Genomic DNA, 16058 nt, shown 5'->3' with positions numbered 1-16058 from the left:
TCCAGTTTATATAATCGTTTTTATTTAGCATATTTTCTATTTACTCAGCACAATGATGCAAGCTGAAATCTCATTTTCTCTCATCTTAGGTGAGCCATGGAGAGAAGCAATCATACGGTGACTAAGTTCATCCTGGTGGGCTTCACGACAGACCAGATGATGCAGTTTGTCCTGTTCGTGGTATTTCTTAGCGTGTACTCTCTGACTCTGGTAGCAAATACCACCCTCATAATATTGATCTGTAATGACTCCCAGCTGCACACACCTATGTATTTCTTCATTGGGAATCTGCTTTCTGGATCTCTGGTATTCCTCTGTCTACACCCCAAAGATCCTCATGACCTGCATCTCTGAAGACAAAAGCATCTCTTTTGCTGGCTGTGTATGTCAATTCTTCTTCTCTGCGGGGCTGGCATACAGTGAGTGTTACCTATTGGCCACCATGGCTTATGACCACTATGTTGCCGTCTCAAAGCCACTACTTTATTCTCAGGCTATGTCTATAAAGCTTTGTGCATTTCTGGTAACATCCTCATACCTTGGTGGCTTTACTAACTCTTCCATCATCACCAAAAGAACTTTTGCCTTGAATTTCTGTAGTGGCAATGTCATTGAGGACTTTTTCTGTGATGTCCCACCCCTGGTGAAGTTGGCTTGTGGCAGGAAAGATGGTTATCAGGCTGTGCTGTACTTCCTTCTGGCCTCCAATGTCATCACCCCCACGGTGCTCATCCTTGCCTCCTACCTGTTCATCATTGCCACCGTCTTGAGGATCCGCTCCACCCAGGGCCGCCTCAAAGCCTTCTCCACGTGTTCCTCCCACCTGGTCTCTGTCACCCTGTCCTATGGCTCCATTCTCTACATCTACTCGTCCCCAATCTAGCTATTCTTTGGACAGGGACAAAATAATTTCTACATTTTACACTGTAGTGTTCCCTATGTTGAATCCCATGATCTATAGCTTGAGGAATAAGGATGTGAAAGAGGCTCTGAATAAACTCATTAAATAAATCAAGATTCTCTCCTTCTAGGGAGATGCAATGACAATTTTTTTATCAGGTTATTTTATTTCAAGAAGAGCTGCCATTGTGTTCCATCATGATTAAGAATTCTTTCAATGAAAGTTAAAGAATTTACATTCTTGCTACATGACAATTTAAAAGATATAAGAGAAGATTAGAACAAAATAGGAGATAGAATTTAAATATAAAATTTAAGAATTTGTATTGAATTTCATGTTGCTCTAGATTAAAAACAAATAAAAAACTTAAAACCAAAAATTCTCCTCTATCTTCATAACATGACAGAATAGCCCACTCCCTTAGCATTAGAATATTTACGGCTGATTGACATATACAGAATAGTATCTATATGGTTATTTCCTAAAAATTAGGAACAAATAGGCTGAGTTAATTTTTAGTATTTTCTTATGAAGATTAATTGGTTCAAATTATCATTTTCTATTCCCTTAATGGGATTTCTGAAGCTTTTTTATATGCACTTTTTGCCCCCAGAAGCATTATCACAAAGACCCAGAGGCACCCATGAAATAACTTGGTACAACTAGACTCAGCAAGCATGATCTCCCCAATCTATTTTTCTTACATAAGTCCTTCAATGAAGAAAAAATGAGTCAAGTTTCCATAGATATGATTTTTGTAAATCACTGTGTAACTACCAGAGTTCCTCTTTTATTTTACAAGGGTGAACTTGTAAGGTCTTCTACATCCAAATTGCGATATTCTGAGCATCAAAACACAATGATTATGATAAAGAATAATAACTACAATGAGATGAAACAATTTGAGAAAAAAGTCTATGACCACCCATTCCTCAAAAGAAAAAAATTTGTATAGGTGATACACACAGGTGGTGATAAAACAAAAGTGTAAATATGATGAGTTGCATTTAATTTTGATTTTTAAAAGTGAGGCTATATAAATATAATTTTTATCAATAAAACATGAATATGTTTTACTGGTAAAAGCAATGGTAAACAAACAAACATGACAAGAAAGTGAAATTCAAGCAAGTAGTCCCCTAAACTGTAGGAGCTCCATGCAGAGAGGGAAAGACTCATCAGGACCAGCAATAATACACATTAATCCATAAAGTATATCCAAGGCATATAACCAGTATTAGCTGTAACACATAGTACCCCAACAGAGACATAACACAACAGTGTAATTCCAAAATATTTGATTTAGACAATGTTCTAAAATGGTTCTATTCATGCCAACTCAGACTCTCGTTTTCTAAATGTTCTCTATTTCCCACTAATAATAGTAAAATTTCTATAAAACATATTTTTAAGGGATGTGAACAGATCTAATTGGTGTGCCACAGCAGCAGAAAATTGAGTGTTTAATGTTGCTTTCGTGAAACTAGAAAATACATCATTCCAAAAGGAAACATCAGTTACAAAAAGTAAAACTGGTCTTAAGACATCCTAATATCATAAATCCTGATTTTTACTACAATAAAGATGCTCAAACTATTTATCAAGAACTCCTAATTTAATCCTTTTAGGAGAAGCAATCAATACCTATTTTCCAAATAATTAATATCTACACAGAGACTGTAACTTTAATTGACCAAAGTGTAGAGTCATATTATGTTGTGTATGAAAAAGTTATCTCAACTCCAGAATCAAGTCTAACTAACTTACTAAGACCCTAGTGCGAAGAGGAAGTACAGCTAAGAATAATCTTAGAAGATGTAAAAATAAATAAGTACATAACACAAATGTAATTAAATTTGTGGCACTAATGTTTTAGAAAACATTTTAGAATATGTTTAAGTGTAAGTTTGGCAGTAAGTTTTTTAATTGCAGTTGGTAATGCTTCACCTGCAGTTTATGGTTGTGAATTCAAAAGAATCTCCCATATTAACTTATAATTAATTACACCATAAATTCCTAAAAGAATTTAACTACTCAAATCACAAATGAAGTTTGAAGTTTAAAAGAAAGTTGTTTCTAAGTTGTACTATTTCGATATACAAGTTTTACTAAATTAAACATTTTTAAAAAGTCCACTCTCTACCTGCCTCTTGTATTACTGTGGTTCATTCACTCTCAACAGCTCAGTTAGATCAGAATTATCTGGTACGCTGTCTGTATTTTCTTATTATTAGGTCTGAGTCTTTGATCATCTTGCTTTTATTTGGTTGCAGTACTTTTCAAACAGAAGGCCAAGGGGATACCATGAAATATAGTGCTCAATCGCCTGAGTTCCAAACATAATTCTTCTTGATCTCATTTTGTAGCACTAACTAATTTCTCCCTGGTGATTGAGATCAATCACCCCACCCAATGGAGTGACCCCTGTTAGATCAATGCATGAGGAGCCCAACATGGCCAGAGTACAGTCCCAGATTCCAATTAATCAGATAACTGAGGGTGTTCCTTTGGAGCATTCTACGCTTGTGCACATAGACTTCAAATAAACTGAGTATAAGGTTATGGGTAAAGAAATTAAAATCTCGTTAGCTCTTTTATGTAATAGTAAAAGAGGCTGTAGTAGTCAGGGTTCTCCAAGAAGAAGACACTAAGGTGGAATTAAAAGTGCAAGGATTTTATTAGGGGTAACAGTCGTGTCTGTGTAAGAGAAAATGGAGAGGGAGCCAGAAGAAGCAAGAAGGGCCACTAAATCATGAGGCAAGTCTGAGCACAAGTGAAGAAGAGAGGAAAGGAAGGATAGGCAAAAGCACCCTAACCCATTGTTCAGTTTATGGTAAGTTCAGCAAGGTAGGTACTCGAGCCAAAATTAGCCATCAATCCAGGGCCTAAGAGGGATGGTATTCCTGCTGTGCTCAGTTATTAGCTGGGAACAGTCTCTGGGAAGCATGACCTTGGTACAAATGGGGAAATGTATTTCAAAGATCAGCAGCTAGGACCTTTGCACAATTATACTCCCTGCACTTGGAGCTTTGAAAGGCTCATTTTCATGGTCACCACAGGTGCCATGCCAACTCATCCCCTTGGTTCACAGACATGTACATTCTTTTTTTTTTTTTAAAGATTTTATTTATTTATTTGAGACAGAGAGAATGAGAGAGAGAGAGGACATGAGAGGGGGGAGGGTCAGAGGGAGAAGCAGGCTCCCCGCCAAGCAGGGAGCCCGATGCTGGACTTGATCCAGGGACTCCAGGATCATGACCTGAGCCGAAGGCAGTCGCTTAACCAACTGAGCCACCCAGGCGCCCTCACAGACATGTACATTCTTGATAAAGCAAGATGAAACCACACATTGGCTCCTGTTTTAAAGCATGCAGCATACTTAGAAGACACCTCAACAACCATGACTGAGCTTTCATATAGCCCTTCCATGATTTGATCAGGTCAATCACACTTCAAATGTGTGGTATAGAGAAATCCTATAGAATCACTTCTGAATGATAGGGCAAAAAGTAAACTCAATTATTTCTGTGAATTGGAGGAGATGGTTACCATTCCTTTGCCATCTAATGTATTTCTTGGCAGAGACGATGTTTCGTAGGATACCATGTTCACAAAAAGGCATTATGCAAGTCTACATCTGCAGGTGCTGGCAAGAAAAACTGGTAGGAAAATAGGTATGTAAAACAAATAAATCTCCCAAAATGTGATTATTCCTGGAAAGAAAGTCTTTAACTCTGTGATTTTAGATTAGTAATAAGTAGTCTAATCTAATCACCCTGCTACCCAAGTGGTTCACCAATCCTCCCAGAAAACGATGACCTATCAGAGGCACAGTTGTGATCTCTGTTGTTGGCATGTGGGATACAGTGGAAACAGTGAAACTAGTCTTCGTGAAGAAAAACATGTTGTTGAGCTCATTCCAGTTGCTCAAGTCATTTGTACAAGGGCCTGTTGAGCAGGAACAGGAGAAAGAGGAGAAAGATGTTGTGTATGTGTGGAGAAAGAGGCTGACTCACATTCACAGAGCATGTCTATCTGTAAAATGTGTTCTCTCATGACTTCCACCTTGCACATCCTCAATCCCTTTCCCCCCAAAGAAATGAGTTAAAGGTGATGAATTGGGATCTCCACCCTTGTATCTTCAAGTCTTTGATGGAAACTCTAATCTCTGAACTTCCCATCAGGTTGAGATTTTGTTTACTGCCTCAGCAGAGCAATATCAACTTCTACTTGAACCTTGAACCTTGAACCTAATGACCCTCATTCCATGGGCTAGAGATAGAACTAGAACAAGGATGTTGTTCCAATCTGTGTATCTGTCTATATATCTATAACAATATTATTTCTGGGTTTGGGTAATAATGATTGGCTATATACCTGGTCCCATTGGACCTACTGAAAGATGCACTCAGGCTAAAATTATCTTTTATGTTGTTTCCATTACTCTCGCTGGCAAGTGTATACCTCTAGTGTTTTCCATTTCTGTAGATTAGTGTCAGTTCAGAACCAGTATCTAATAACCTACAGAATATCTGGGTACTTCCATTTTCCTAACATGGGATTACCCTCATAAACAGCAGCAAGCCATCCACAAGAAGGCTTGGGGGAAGACATAGAGTGTATACCTTGGCTAAGTTTCAAGGTCCCTCCTCAAAGGGACCTTGCCTTGCCATAAGTCTATGTTTTCAATGGCTGTACACTAGCTTAGGTCAGAGAATTATATAAGAGGTCTTATTGCCCTACTAGAACATCCTGAGCTAGTTTTTATCCAAGTAAAAATAAAATGCTTTTCTTTACAAGAAAAATATACCTTGGTTGGTTTACCATCAACCTCACTCCTTAAGAACCACCTAATCCATGAGACATTGCCACAAACGTCTGAACAAAATATTTGGTTACCACCCAGCTATGGCATACTGGGTAGTTCCTTCCATCTTGTCTCAGAGAGTATTCACTGCAATATGGCTTTCTGGCTGCCTGTTTGTTTAAGTCAGATAGTCCAGGTTTAAACTGCAGCAGAAGCCAAATCACTACATGATATTATTGCATGCCTCTGTGCCACAGGAAAAAAAAAAAAAAAAATGCCGTGCTGTCTACCTGTCCTTCATTCCATGAAGCCACTGGTGATCATTTAATTAAGTTTGATGCTACTGGATGCAATAGATTGCCATTGTCCCATTTCCCACCATGATGGATTTATATGCCTAACCTTCAAATATATGAACAATCCAATCCCATTTGGATTATCTCCTAGTACTACTTCTAGGATCAGTATCTGGCAAGTAACAGATAGCCAATTAAATTGATTAATTTGGGAAGGGTTTAAAAAGGGATTATTACAAAGAAATGTGATACAGAGAATTCCTAAGGAATAGTGTAATAACTTCAGAACTAATAAATTCTGAGAGCTATAACATTTTTTAATTTTTTTTAAAGATTTTTTATTTTATGGGCGCCTGGGTGGCTCAGTTGGTTAAGCGACTGCCTTCGGCTCAGGTCATGATCCTGGAGTCCCGGGATCGAGTCCCGCATCGGGCTCCCTGCTCGGCGGGGAGTCTGCTTCTCCCTCTCCCGCTCCCCCCTCTTGTGCTCTCTCTCTCTCTCACTCTCTCTCTCAAATAAAAAAAAAAAATCTTTAAAAAAAAAAAAAGATTTTTTATTTATTTGAGATAGAGAGAGAAAGAACATGAGCGGGGGGGGGGCTGCAGAGGAGAGGGAGAGGGAGAAGCAGTCTCCCCACTGAGCAGGGAGCCTGACATGGGGCTTAATCCCAAGACCCTGAGATTATGACCTGAGCTGAAGGCAGAAGCTTAACCAACTGAGCCACTAGGTGCCCCCCTTTTCTATTTTTGAAGGTGCATGAAGACACAGAGGTCATGAGGCATGGAAGGAGAGCTTTGAAATGAATCACCTGGTAAGTCCAGGGATGCAGCCAGCTGTGGCATCTTTGCAAGAAAAGGGACTGGAGAAAACCACTCAGACCTCAATCTCTTTCCCACCAATGACAATCACTGGCTAACTCCATTAAGTAGACAGAGTGCAAAGGAGCCTGCTGATGCAGTTAATATAGCCGAGTATCCTGGAGCAAAGAGGAGGTTCAAAGGGTGGAGAATGGATTTTGAAGGACAAAAAGTATTCAACATTTAATGAAAATATTGTATTGTTGAACAAATGTGCTTTAATATGCAGATATATGTATATGAATATATATTTACATACATAATATATGTGCACATATATGTCTAGTTTAACTTCTACACAAGTCAAGAGAAAATGAGAATACAAATTATGACTGATTACATTTTCACCAGGGAATTGTAGTCTCAAGAAAAGAATTCTCCATTATTAAACCTTACCCCATTTGTCAACATACAATTTTCTTTGTCTGGTTAGTTATTTCCCAAGTTTATGAAATCCTGAGGGGTAGCAGGAATCTCCAACTCTGGGGATGCAGAAACTGCTATAAAAGTTCTGAGGCAAGCAGATTTGAATTCTGCTGAGGTGATGGCATTGCTGAGAATTTTAGGTAAGTTGTATGATCCAGATGTTAGGTGTAGATGGAAATTTTTACTTGTTCCTCACAACCAGGACAAAGGTCATGTACATACTGAGATATCATAAGTGCTAAAGAAAGGGCTCTTTTGAAATATCTTCACCATCTTCCTATTGCAGTTTCTGAAACTGTCGTGTTCACAAGAAGAAAAGACCATATGAAAGGAGATGAGCTATGAACAGATCTACTTTGATTGCTAATGCCTGCTATTAAAGACCGAAAAAGGAAATTAACATTACCAAAAAAAGGCAAGGGAGAAAGAAACAACTAAATCCACAAACAAACAAGCAACGTCTCTTCTTACAAAAGAAGCAGCACTGTTAATATCTACAGAACAGCTGGGGCAACAGGATGAAGTAGCTGAGATTACTACAGATTATTAAGGGCCAAAGCCATCCAAAAAAGTTCAAATTTCTTTCAGTTTGATATGCTTTCAGAAAGCATCACATCATATGGTATTTTTGAGAAGAATTCCAGATAAAAGGACCTATCTCTCAACACAAACCTTTATATTCTAGTAATTAGGGTTGGAAATGCATTATTAATTTGTCATACAAAAATATAACTTCAGTTAGAAAGAATCACATGTTTGCTGGTTAGCAAGCACATCCAGATTACTGCAGTTGGGTTAACAAAACAGAATTCAATTTTTTTTAAAAGATTTTTTATTTATTTATTTGACAGAGAGAGACACAACGAGAAAGGGAACACAAGCAGGGAGTGGGAGAGGGAGAACAGGCTTCCTGCCGAGCAGGGAGCCCGATGCGGGGCTTGATCCCAGGACCCTGGGATCATGACCTGAGCCGAAGGCAGATGCTTAACAACTGAGCCACCCCGGTGCCCCAAAACAGAACTCAATTCTTCAAGCCAGTCTCTACCCAAGGAAATGTATGCCTTACTTGTTTTTGTTCTGGCATTAGCAGTCAAAGTAGATCTGTTCATAGCTCATCTCTTTAAATGTATAACATTATGCAACACATCTTTAACTCCTCAAGTCTTTACAACATTGTTATGGCAGACAGACTTCTATGATAAAGAATAAGAATAATGTAACTGAGGGGTGCCTTGATGGCTCAGTGGGTTAAGTGCCTGACTCTTGATCTCAACTCAGGTTGATCCCAGGGTCATGAGTTCAAGCCCTGCATTGGGCTCCATGCTGAGTGTAGAGCCTACTTCAAAAAAAAAAGAAGAAGAAGAAGAAGAATTTAAATGATATTTATTTCAGCATTTGTCAGACTTGATCTATGGACACTCTGCATTACAAGCCCTTGGCTGCAATACTGAAAGCAAGTTCCTGGGCCCCACCCACAGCTTGCTAAATTAGAAATTCTGGGGCTGGGCCAGGTGATTCCTACAGGCACAGAATTTGAGAACCACTGGTTACCTGAGTGGTCACGATGTGCCAGGCACTGTGCTTAGCCTTTACTTGAGTTATCTTCTTTATAACAACCCTAAGGAGAGATAAGTTATCCCCTACATATGAAGAAATTGAGGCTTTACAATGTTGACCAATGATAGAGAACTTGAATCTTTGTTAATCTCCTGAAAGTCAAATGCTTTTTCCATGATATCCTGGGTATCTCTGGTTTGGAGCACTCAGTTCTGATTGTAAAGGCATGCTTCCTATCCATCATGACATATGAGGATGGAAAATCTGTTGTTCACGTGAAAAAAAAAAAAATCTTCACAGACTCACTCCATTTAGGCAAACAAATATTTGGTAAGGCTTTTTTGTAGGCAGCAGATTCCTTTGTTTCTTCCTATTTCTGTTTGCAAAGATCAAGGCAGGGATTACTGGTGCCAAAAAATGCATGTGGGATATCAAACAATTCTGTTGATGGTGAAAGAGTAAAATGACATAATTAGAAGCACCCAGAAAATCATTTCTATTGGTTCGTTTCTTTTCCAACTCAGGGCTGCCCATTCATTCATTCATTCATTCATTCAATATTTATTGTGTGTCTATTATATGCCAGATATTATTCTAGATACTAGGCATATAATAATGAATGAAAGAGACAAATATCCTGCTCTCAAGGAATTTACATCCTAGTGGGATCTCATCTCTGCTTGGCTCCAGTGACCCTGTATGCCTATGAAAAGTAGAAATTTACCACTCAGAGATATTCTCCAGGTATTTTCTATTTTTTCACATAATTCCCAGAAGAGCCCTATAATAGGTCACAAAGTAAAATACAAAGCTGTGGGTGTGGTTTCTTCACAGAGTGATAATATCCTTTAAGGAACATTTCTGAAAAGTGCAGTTGGATTTTTGGCTGCCAGAAAGATCAAGGGGCCATTTAATAAGCAGTAGACAACAATGGAAATATTTTTTACCTAGGGGGCAGTCCCATCCAAAGGAAAAAAAAAAAGTCCCACCTTCTACAGCCAGTGTCTTGATGGACATTTGTGCATGCAAAAAAGATCTTTGTAATTCTATGAGTTTAAAATCTACTCCACTTTACAAATAAACACTATATTTTGCAAGGTTATACTATAAATCAACTCACCTAAGAATTCAAAATTGAGGGAAAAGTGTCATTTATTTTGTTTGGAACTTTATCAAGAATTATTCACCTTGTCAGAAAAATGTTATCACTGATGGAAATGCCACTCTTGATATTTGAATCGCTAATACATTTGTGATGATTCTACATACATATATAACCATTTCACCAAATGTTGTAGGATTGACATATTAAAATTCACATTATTTTAGAATAAACCCTATAATTATTACCATGTAATAGTTATATTATGAGCTACTTTTCTTTTTTTATCACTTTTATAATTAGAATTAGATATTTTATATACATATACACACATATGTTGTAGGTAGGTTGTATTAACCATAAATTTCATTTTAGGACTATAAAGGAAGTATTTTAAATGCTTGTTATAAAGTGGAAGTTTTTCAATGTGATAAAATTGAGAACTGTTACTAAAAACAATATCAAGTTGGGATAGGTGTCCTTTTAAGCATTGTACATGGCTAGTTATAAAACCTGGAGAATAATGTTAAGTCCCAGGCTTTTAGACCCAAAAGACTTACAATGACATCACATATTTTGTTACTTGACATAACCAGTTGGATTAATTTATTGGTCTCCACTCTGAAATTTCTTTCCGAATTCTACAGCAATTCTACTCCTAGGTATCTATCTACTCAAGACAAATGAAAACATATGTCTATACAAAACTTGTACAAGGATGTTCGTAGCAGCATTGTTTGTAATTGGCAAAAAGTAGAAACAATAAAACATACATCCATTGATGAATAGGTAAACAAAATATGGTGTATCCATATAAAGGAATATAATTTGGCAACAAAAACAAAGTAATGATACATGCTACAACATTCATGAAAAAGAAAAATATGCTAAAAAGGCATTTTGGGGGTGGCATATTCTGCCATCTTTCAAATGTCACCACCTTCTAAACCACAAGGACTTTCCCATCTCTCATGGACTTTGAACAACTTGTCCATGTGTAGCTGGGAAACAGGAAAGGACTTTTTCCTCTCGGTGTCTAAGTTTGATTAGCTCCTCTACCAGTTCATTTTCACCCCACCATCCAGTTTTCTTTTCTTAATATCTCTTAACATTAACTAAAAATATTTCTACATGTATTTGTTTATTTATTATGTAGTCTTCCTTCTAAATAAAGTCTCCATAGAATAAGGGTCAGACCTATTGTCCTCACTGCTGTATCCCAATGCCAAGAGGGCACCTGGGGCTCAAGAAATATTTTCTTAAGAAATGAATAAGCCCCCAAGAGCACCCAAGATTTCCTATTATTAAATGCATTTCATTGAAATGAATATGTTGACATTCCCATCGCATGCCCTAGTCAGGCAAGATTCCTGCTCTGATTCTCCGTCGCCCTAACAACTACAGGCTTGACTGAATCTCACAGGCTTATCACAGAGATTGCTCTCCCACAGTAAGATTGCTCTCCCATAGTATTGGTTGAGGGAATTAAACTCTTCACTCTTTCATTTGTAGGTGAGGTCTCATTAAACCATGGAGAGAAGCAATCATACGGTGACTGAGTTCATCCTGGTGGGCTTCACAACAGACCCAGTGATGCAGCTGGTCTTGCTTGTGGTATTCCTTGGTGTGTACTCTGAGACAGTGGTAGGAAATGCCACCCTCATAGTGTTGATCTGTAATGACTCCCGGCAGCACACACCCATGTATTTCTTCATTGGGAATCTGTCTTTTCTGGATCTCTGGTATTCCTCTGTCCACACCCCAAAGATCCTTATGACCTGCATCTCTGAAGACAAAAGCATCTCCTTTGTTGGCTGTGTATGTCAGTTCTTCTTCTCAGCTGGGCTGGCATACAGTGAGTGTTACCTGTTAGCCACCATGGCTTATGACCACTACGCAGCCATTTCCAGCCCCCTGTTTTATGGTCAAGCCATGTCAAGGAGATTGTGCATCTGTTTGGTTATATATTCCTATACTGGAGGTTTTGTCAGCGCAATAATATTCACCAGCAACACATTCACATTGGATTTTTGTGGTGACAATGTTATCGGCGACTTTTTCTGTGATGTCCCAGCACTGGTGAAGTTGGCATGTGATGTGAAAGAGAATTACCAGGCTGTGCTGTATTTCCTCCTGGGCTCCAACGTCATCACCCCCATGGTGCTCATCCTCGCCTCCTACCTATTCATCATCGCCTCCTACCTATTCATCATCGCTGCCATCTTGAGGATCCGCTGCACCCCGGGCCGCAGCAAGGACTTCTCCACCTGCTCCTCCCACCTGGTCTCAGTCACCTTGTACTATGGCTCCATTCTCTACATCTACTCTTGCCCAAGTTCCAGCTATTCCCTTGAAAGGGATAAAATGGTATCAACATTTTATACTGTGCTGTTCCCCATGTTGAACCCCATGATCTACAGTCTGAGGAATAAGGATGTGAAAGAAACCCTGAAAAAACTTGTCTGGTTAACACAATCGGAAGTCTGAACTGACATACATTTCTCAAATCAGTGCTCAGGAAGAATGGACTGCTTCAGAGGAAGCTTGGGAAACTGGCTTTTTTAAACACACCTTTTTTTCTAGTTAAAGAAATCCAGTGAAAAAAGTTTTGTTTATATTAGTTTGATTTGCTTTAGTGATCGGACTATAATCTATATTATAAAATATTGGTTCAATTTAATATTAACATAGTTTTAAAAAGCAGGATTAGGGTTTAATGCAAAATAGAAGTGTATATATATTGCTTCTGAGACCCCAAAAGATTAAATTTTACTTTGCTATCTCCCCTAAGATTGACCTATTTTTTTTCCATACATACTGAGCTTTATGGGAATGTAAAGAAATTCTGGAGGCTTATGTAATACACCCCAAATCCTTCTCATCCAATACTTGCAGAACTTCTGTAATAGAAGAATAAAAAAAAATCTTGGGGCGCCTGGGTGGCTCAATCACTTAAGCATCTGACTCTTGGTTTTGACTCAGGTCATGATCTCAGGGTCATGGGATCAAGCCCCAAGGTGGGAATCTGTGCTCAGCAGTGAGTCTGCTTGAGATTCTCTCCCTCTCCCTCTGGCCGTCTCCCTGCTATTTCTCTCTCTCTCTCTCCTTCTTCCTCTCTCTGTCTCCCTGTTAAATAAAATAAAAATCTTTATAAAAAGAGAATTTTAAAGTGTTAAGAATATTTTGATGAAAAGAGAAGGCAATGAGGTGTTATTTGATGAATGCAGAGAAAAAGAAAGATCAGAAGTGCCAGAGCTAACAGAAATGCTGAAGTGACTCCACCTATTTGTTCTAAAATTTTAATTTAAATGCATTTTATAGGGTGTCTGGATGGCTCAGTTGTTTAAACTTCTGCCTTCAGCTCAGGTCATGATCCCAGGGTCCTGGGATTGAGTCCCACATCGGGCTTCTTGCTCCACAGGAAGTCTGCTTCTCCCTCTGCCCCTCCTCCCACTTGTTCTCTCAAACTCTCTCTTTCTCTCTCTCTCTCAAATAATAAATACATAAAATCTTTAAAAATAAATAAATAAATAAATAAATAAAGCATCTTATAACTGTGCCCATTACAGCAATAGCTATAGTCTTTTAATAATAAAGTACTAACTGGTGAGGCACAGCTATTCATTTGTCACATGTAACTAATAATCCTTAATTTTCATTGTGGTTATAAGGAGTATTGAAAAAATACCAACTAAATCTGTCATGTACTGAATATTAAGCTGTAAGTTTCTTTATGCTTAAAATCTTCTGGTGGGAAAAAAAAGAAGTAGTGGGTCTAGAATATAGAGGTGTTTTTGTTAGTCAGTTTGTTTGTTATGGTTTGTTCCACTTGGTCTTGATCTTTTCCTTCACAGAGAATATGTGTTGGTATGAAGTGAGAGAGTGTAAAGCAGAATACTTGTTCTATTCTCCATGGAGAGATCACTCTTTTGAGGTGATATACAATTTCAGAGACACATACCTCTTCATGGGTTTAGAAAGACATTTTGGCTGTTTGTTTATTTGCTCATTCTAAACAACTCTTAAACATATTGCTAATATTAAATTGATGTAGAAGACACAAGGTTTACAAAGATATTTTTTGTATACTCAATTAGAGCTTTATGAAGAAGTATGGAGAGAACACCTTACTAAAAATAAATATTTGTAAAATCTTGAGTAAATTTCCAGCAGTTTAACCATTCTAGATCTTTTCCCCACACAATAAAGTTTGCTTGTCAAGGTTCAAAGACAAACTGCGTGCACAAAAACTATCCAATTCCTTTTCTCTTTCCAAGATCCCCCAAAGATAATAAAGGGGATAAGTTTTATGTAAATCTAGCACTATAAGAAAGTAAAATACAGTATTGTAAAACATCAAACAACAACCCAAAATTAATAGGTTTTAAGTATTTTAATCACAAAATAATAATAAACAAAGAGTGGTTTCCTTAATGTGTCATTGCTTTAAGTATGACTTGTATTTACTTGAAAATTGCAATGACTACCAACATACATATAAGCCAATAATTTGGAAAATTATGCAATAAGAACATTCTGCAAAAAAAATAACCTTCATCTCTGTGGCCTTATGGTTTGTGTTGCTTTCCACAAGGCCTCTTTGACGTCTTTGTTTCTCAGGCTGTAGATGAGAGGGTTGAGCAGTGGACTGACCATGGTGTGGTCAGAGCAGCCACTTTGTCTCTCTCCAGGGAGTAGGTGGAACTTGGCCTTGAATACATGAAGAGCAGGGATCCATAGAAGAGCATGACAGAGATGAGGTGTGAAGCACAGGTGGAGAAGGCCTTGCGCCTTTCTAAGGCTGAGCGGATCCTCAGGATAGCCAGAAGGATGTTGCAATAGGAAATCAGGATGGCAAGAATGCTGAAGAGGACTGTGAAGCCCACTACACCCAGGAGGACTTTTTCATAGACGTGGGTATCTGTACAAGACATTTTTACCAATGGTGGTGCATCACAGAAGAAGTGGTCAATAATATTTTTACCACAGAAACTCAAGCGGAAAGTGTTGGCAGTATGGGCTATGGCATTCAAAAGCCCTCCTAAGTAGGAGCCAGCAATGAGCCCAGTACAGAGAGAACTGGACATAATACTTGAATAAAGTAATGGGTTACAGATTGCTGCATACCGGTCATATTCCATGGCTGCTAGGAGATAGCACTCAGTGTAGGCTACAACACAGGAAAAAAACAACTGTGCTCCACATCCAGCCAAGGAAATACATTTGTCTTCTGAGATACAATTAGCCAAGATTTTGGGAGTGTACACAGAAGTGTACCAAAAATCCAAAAAGGACAGATTGCCAATGAAAAAGTACATAGGGGTGTGCAGACGGGAATCAATTCCGATTAGGATAACCAGGGTCATGTTCCCTGACAAAGTCATCAAATAGAGCACGAGAAATATTCCAAATAGGGTCAGCTGCCACTGTGGGTGTGCTGAGAAGCCCACCAAGATGAATTCAGTCAGAATGGTACTATTTCCTATTTCCATGTCCACAGAGGAGAAAGCCTGATAAAGACTTTGAGGAGGAAAAAAAAGTCATTTTGTGATTTTTCCATTGAAATAAATAAACAAAGGCATAAGTTAAGTCCATAATTATTAGGACATTCATAGACTTTTATCGATGATTACCTAGAATGATAGAATTTCAGTCTGTGACTTGGGTAGACCACAGGAATTAGTGTTAGAATCTGATTGTGAAATTAGGGCTTTCACTTATTAATTGTTTAATGCAGGGCAAGTCCCTTAGTCCCACCAGAGAAGGAAAATGAAGCCCCAACACACTGTTTGATTGAAGAAGACATGCATGAAAATATCCAGCCCAATGTTAAGTACATAGTAAGTGCTCAAAAAATTTTAGTTTCCTTCATGCATTATTGAGAATGTATGTGTGAGGCATTGTGCTGAAAAATTATACTAATACCAACACACTGTACCACTCCTGTGACTATCAATACAACATTTACATTCGATATGATATGATATGATATGATGATATGATATATGGTATTATATGATATAATGTAATATAATAATATAATATAGTTAATATAAATTACTCACTATGTGCCAGTTAATATTCTAAATCCTAATCTTGAACCATTTAATCC

General features: G+C 38.1%; 3 protein-coding genes across 3 annotated transcripts; 2 read left to right on the top strand and 1 right to left on the bottom strand.

Moving 5' to 3' along the window:
- The first annotated feature begins 96 nt into the window (after window positions 1-96).
- On the top strand, window positions 97-1010 carry LOC102732940 (olfactory receptor 9G1-like). Its single transcript, XM_031017697.2, is given in 3 exon segments — window positions 97-290; window positions 292-867; window positions 869-1010. Coding segments are annotated over 3 exon segments (912 nt in total).
- Window positions 1011-11476: 10466 nt separating this feature from the next.
- LOC102747131 (olfactory receptor 9G19-like) lies at window positions 11477-12433 on the top strand. Its single transcript, XM_006728593.1, has one exon. It carries the CDS (start codon window positions 11477-11479, stop codon window positions 12431-12433), a length of 957 nt encoding a protein of 318 aa, XP_006728656.1.
- A 2129-nt stretch (window positions 12434-14562) lies between these two features.
- LOC102746831 (olfactory receptor 9G4-like) lies at window positions 14563-15438 on the bottom strand. Its single transcript, XM_031017686.2, has one exon. It carries the CDS (start codon window positions 15436-15438, stop codon window positions 14563-14565), a length of 876 nt encoding a protein of 291 aa, XP_030873546.1.
- Window positions 15439-16058: the final 620 nt, after the last annotated feature.

Source organism: Leptonychotes weddellii, chromosome 11 (genome assembly GCF_054177405.1).
Source record: "Leptonychotes weddellii isolate Sample4059 chromosome 11, ASM5417740v2, whole genome shotgun sequence".
Lineage (NCBI taxonomy): Eukaryota > Metazoa > Chordata > Mammalia > Carnivora > Phocidae > Leptonychotes > Leptonychotes weddellii.
Note: the sequence above shows the minus strand (reverse complement) of the source record. Positions and strands in the feature narration are given on the sequence as shown.

Excerpts from the sequence above, each read along its gene's own strand:
- LOC102747131 (XM_006728593.1), top strand. The coding sequence starts at position 11,477 with ATGGAGAGAAGCAATCATACGGTGACTGAGTTCATCCTGGTGGGCTTC.
- LOC102746831 (XM_031017686.2), bottom strand. The coding sequence starts at position 15,438 with ATGGAAATAGGAAATAGTACCATTCTGACTGAATTCATCTTGGTGGGC.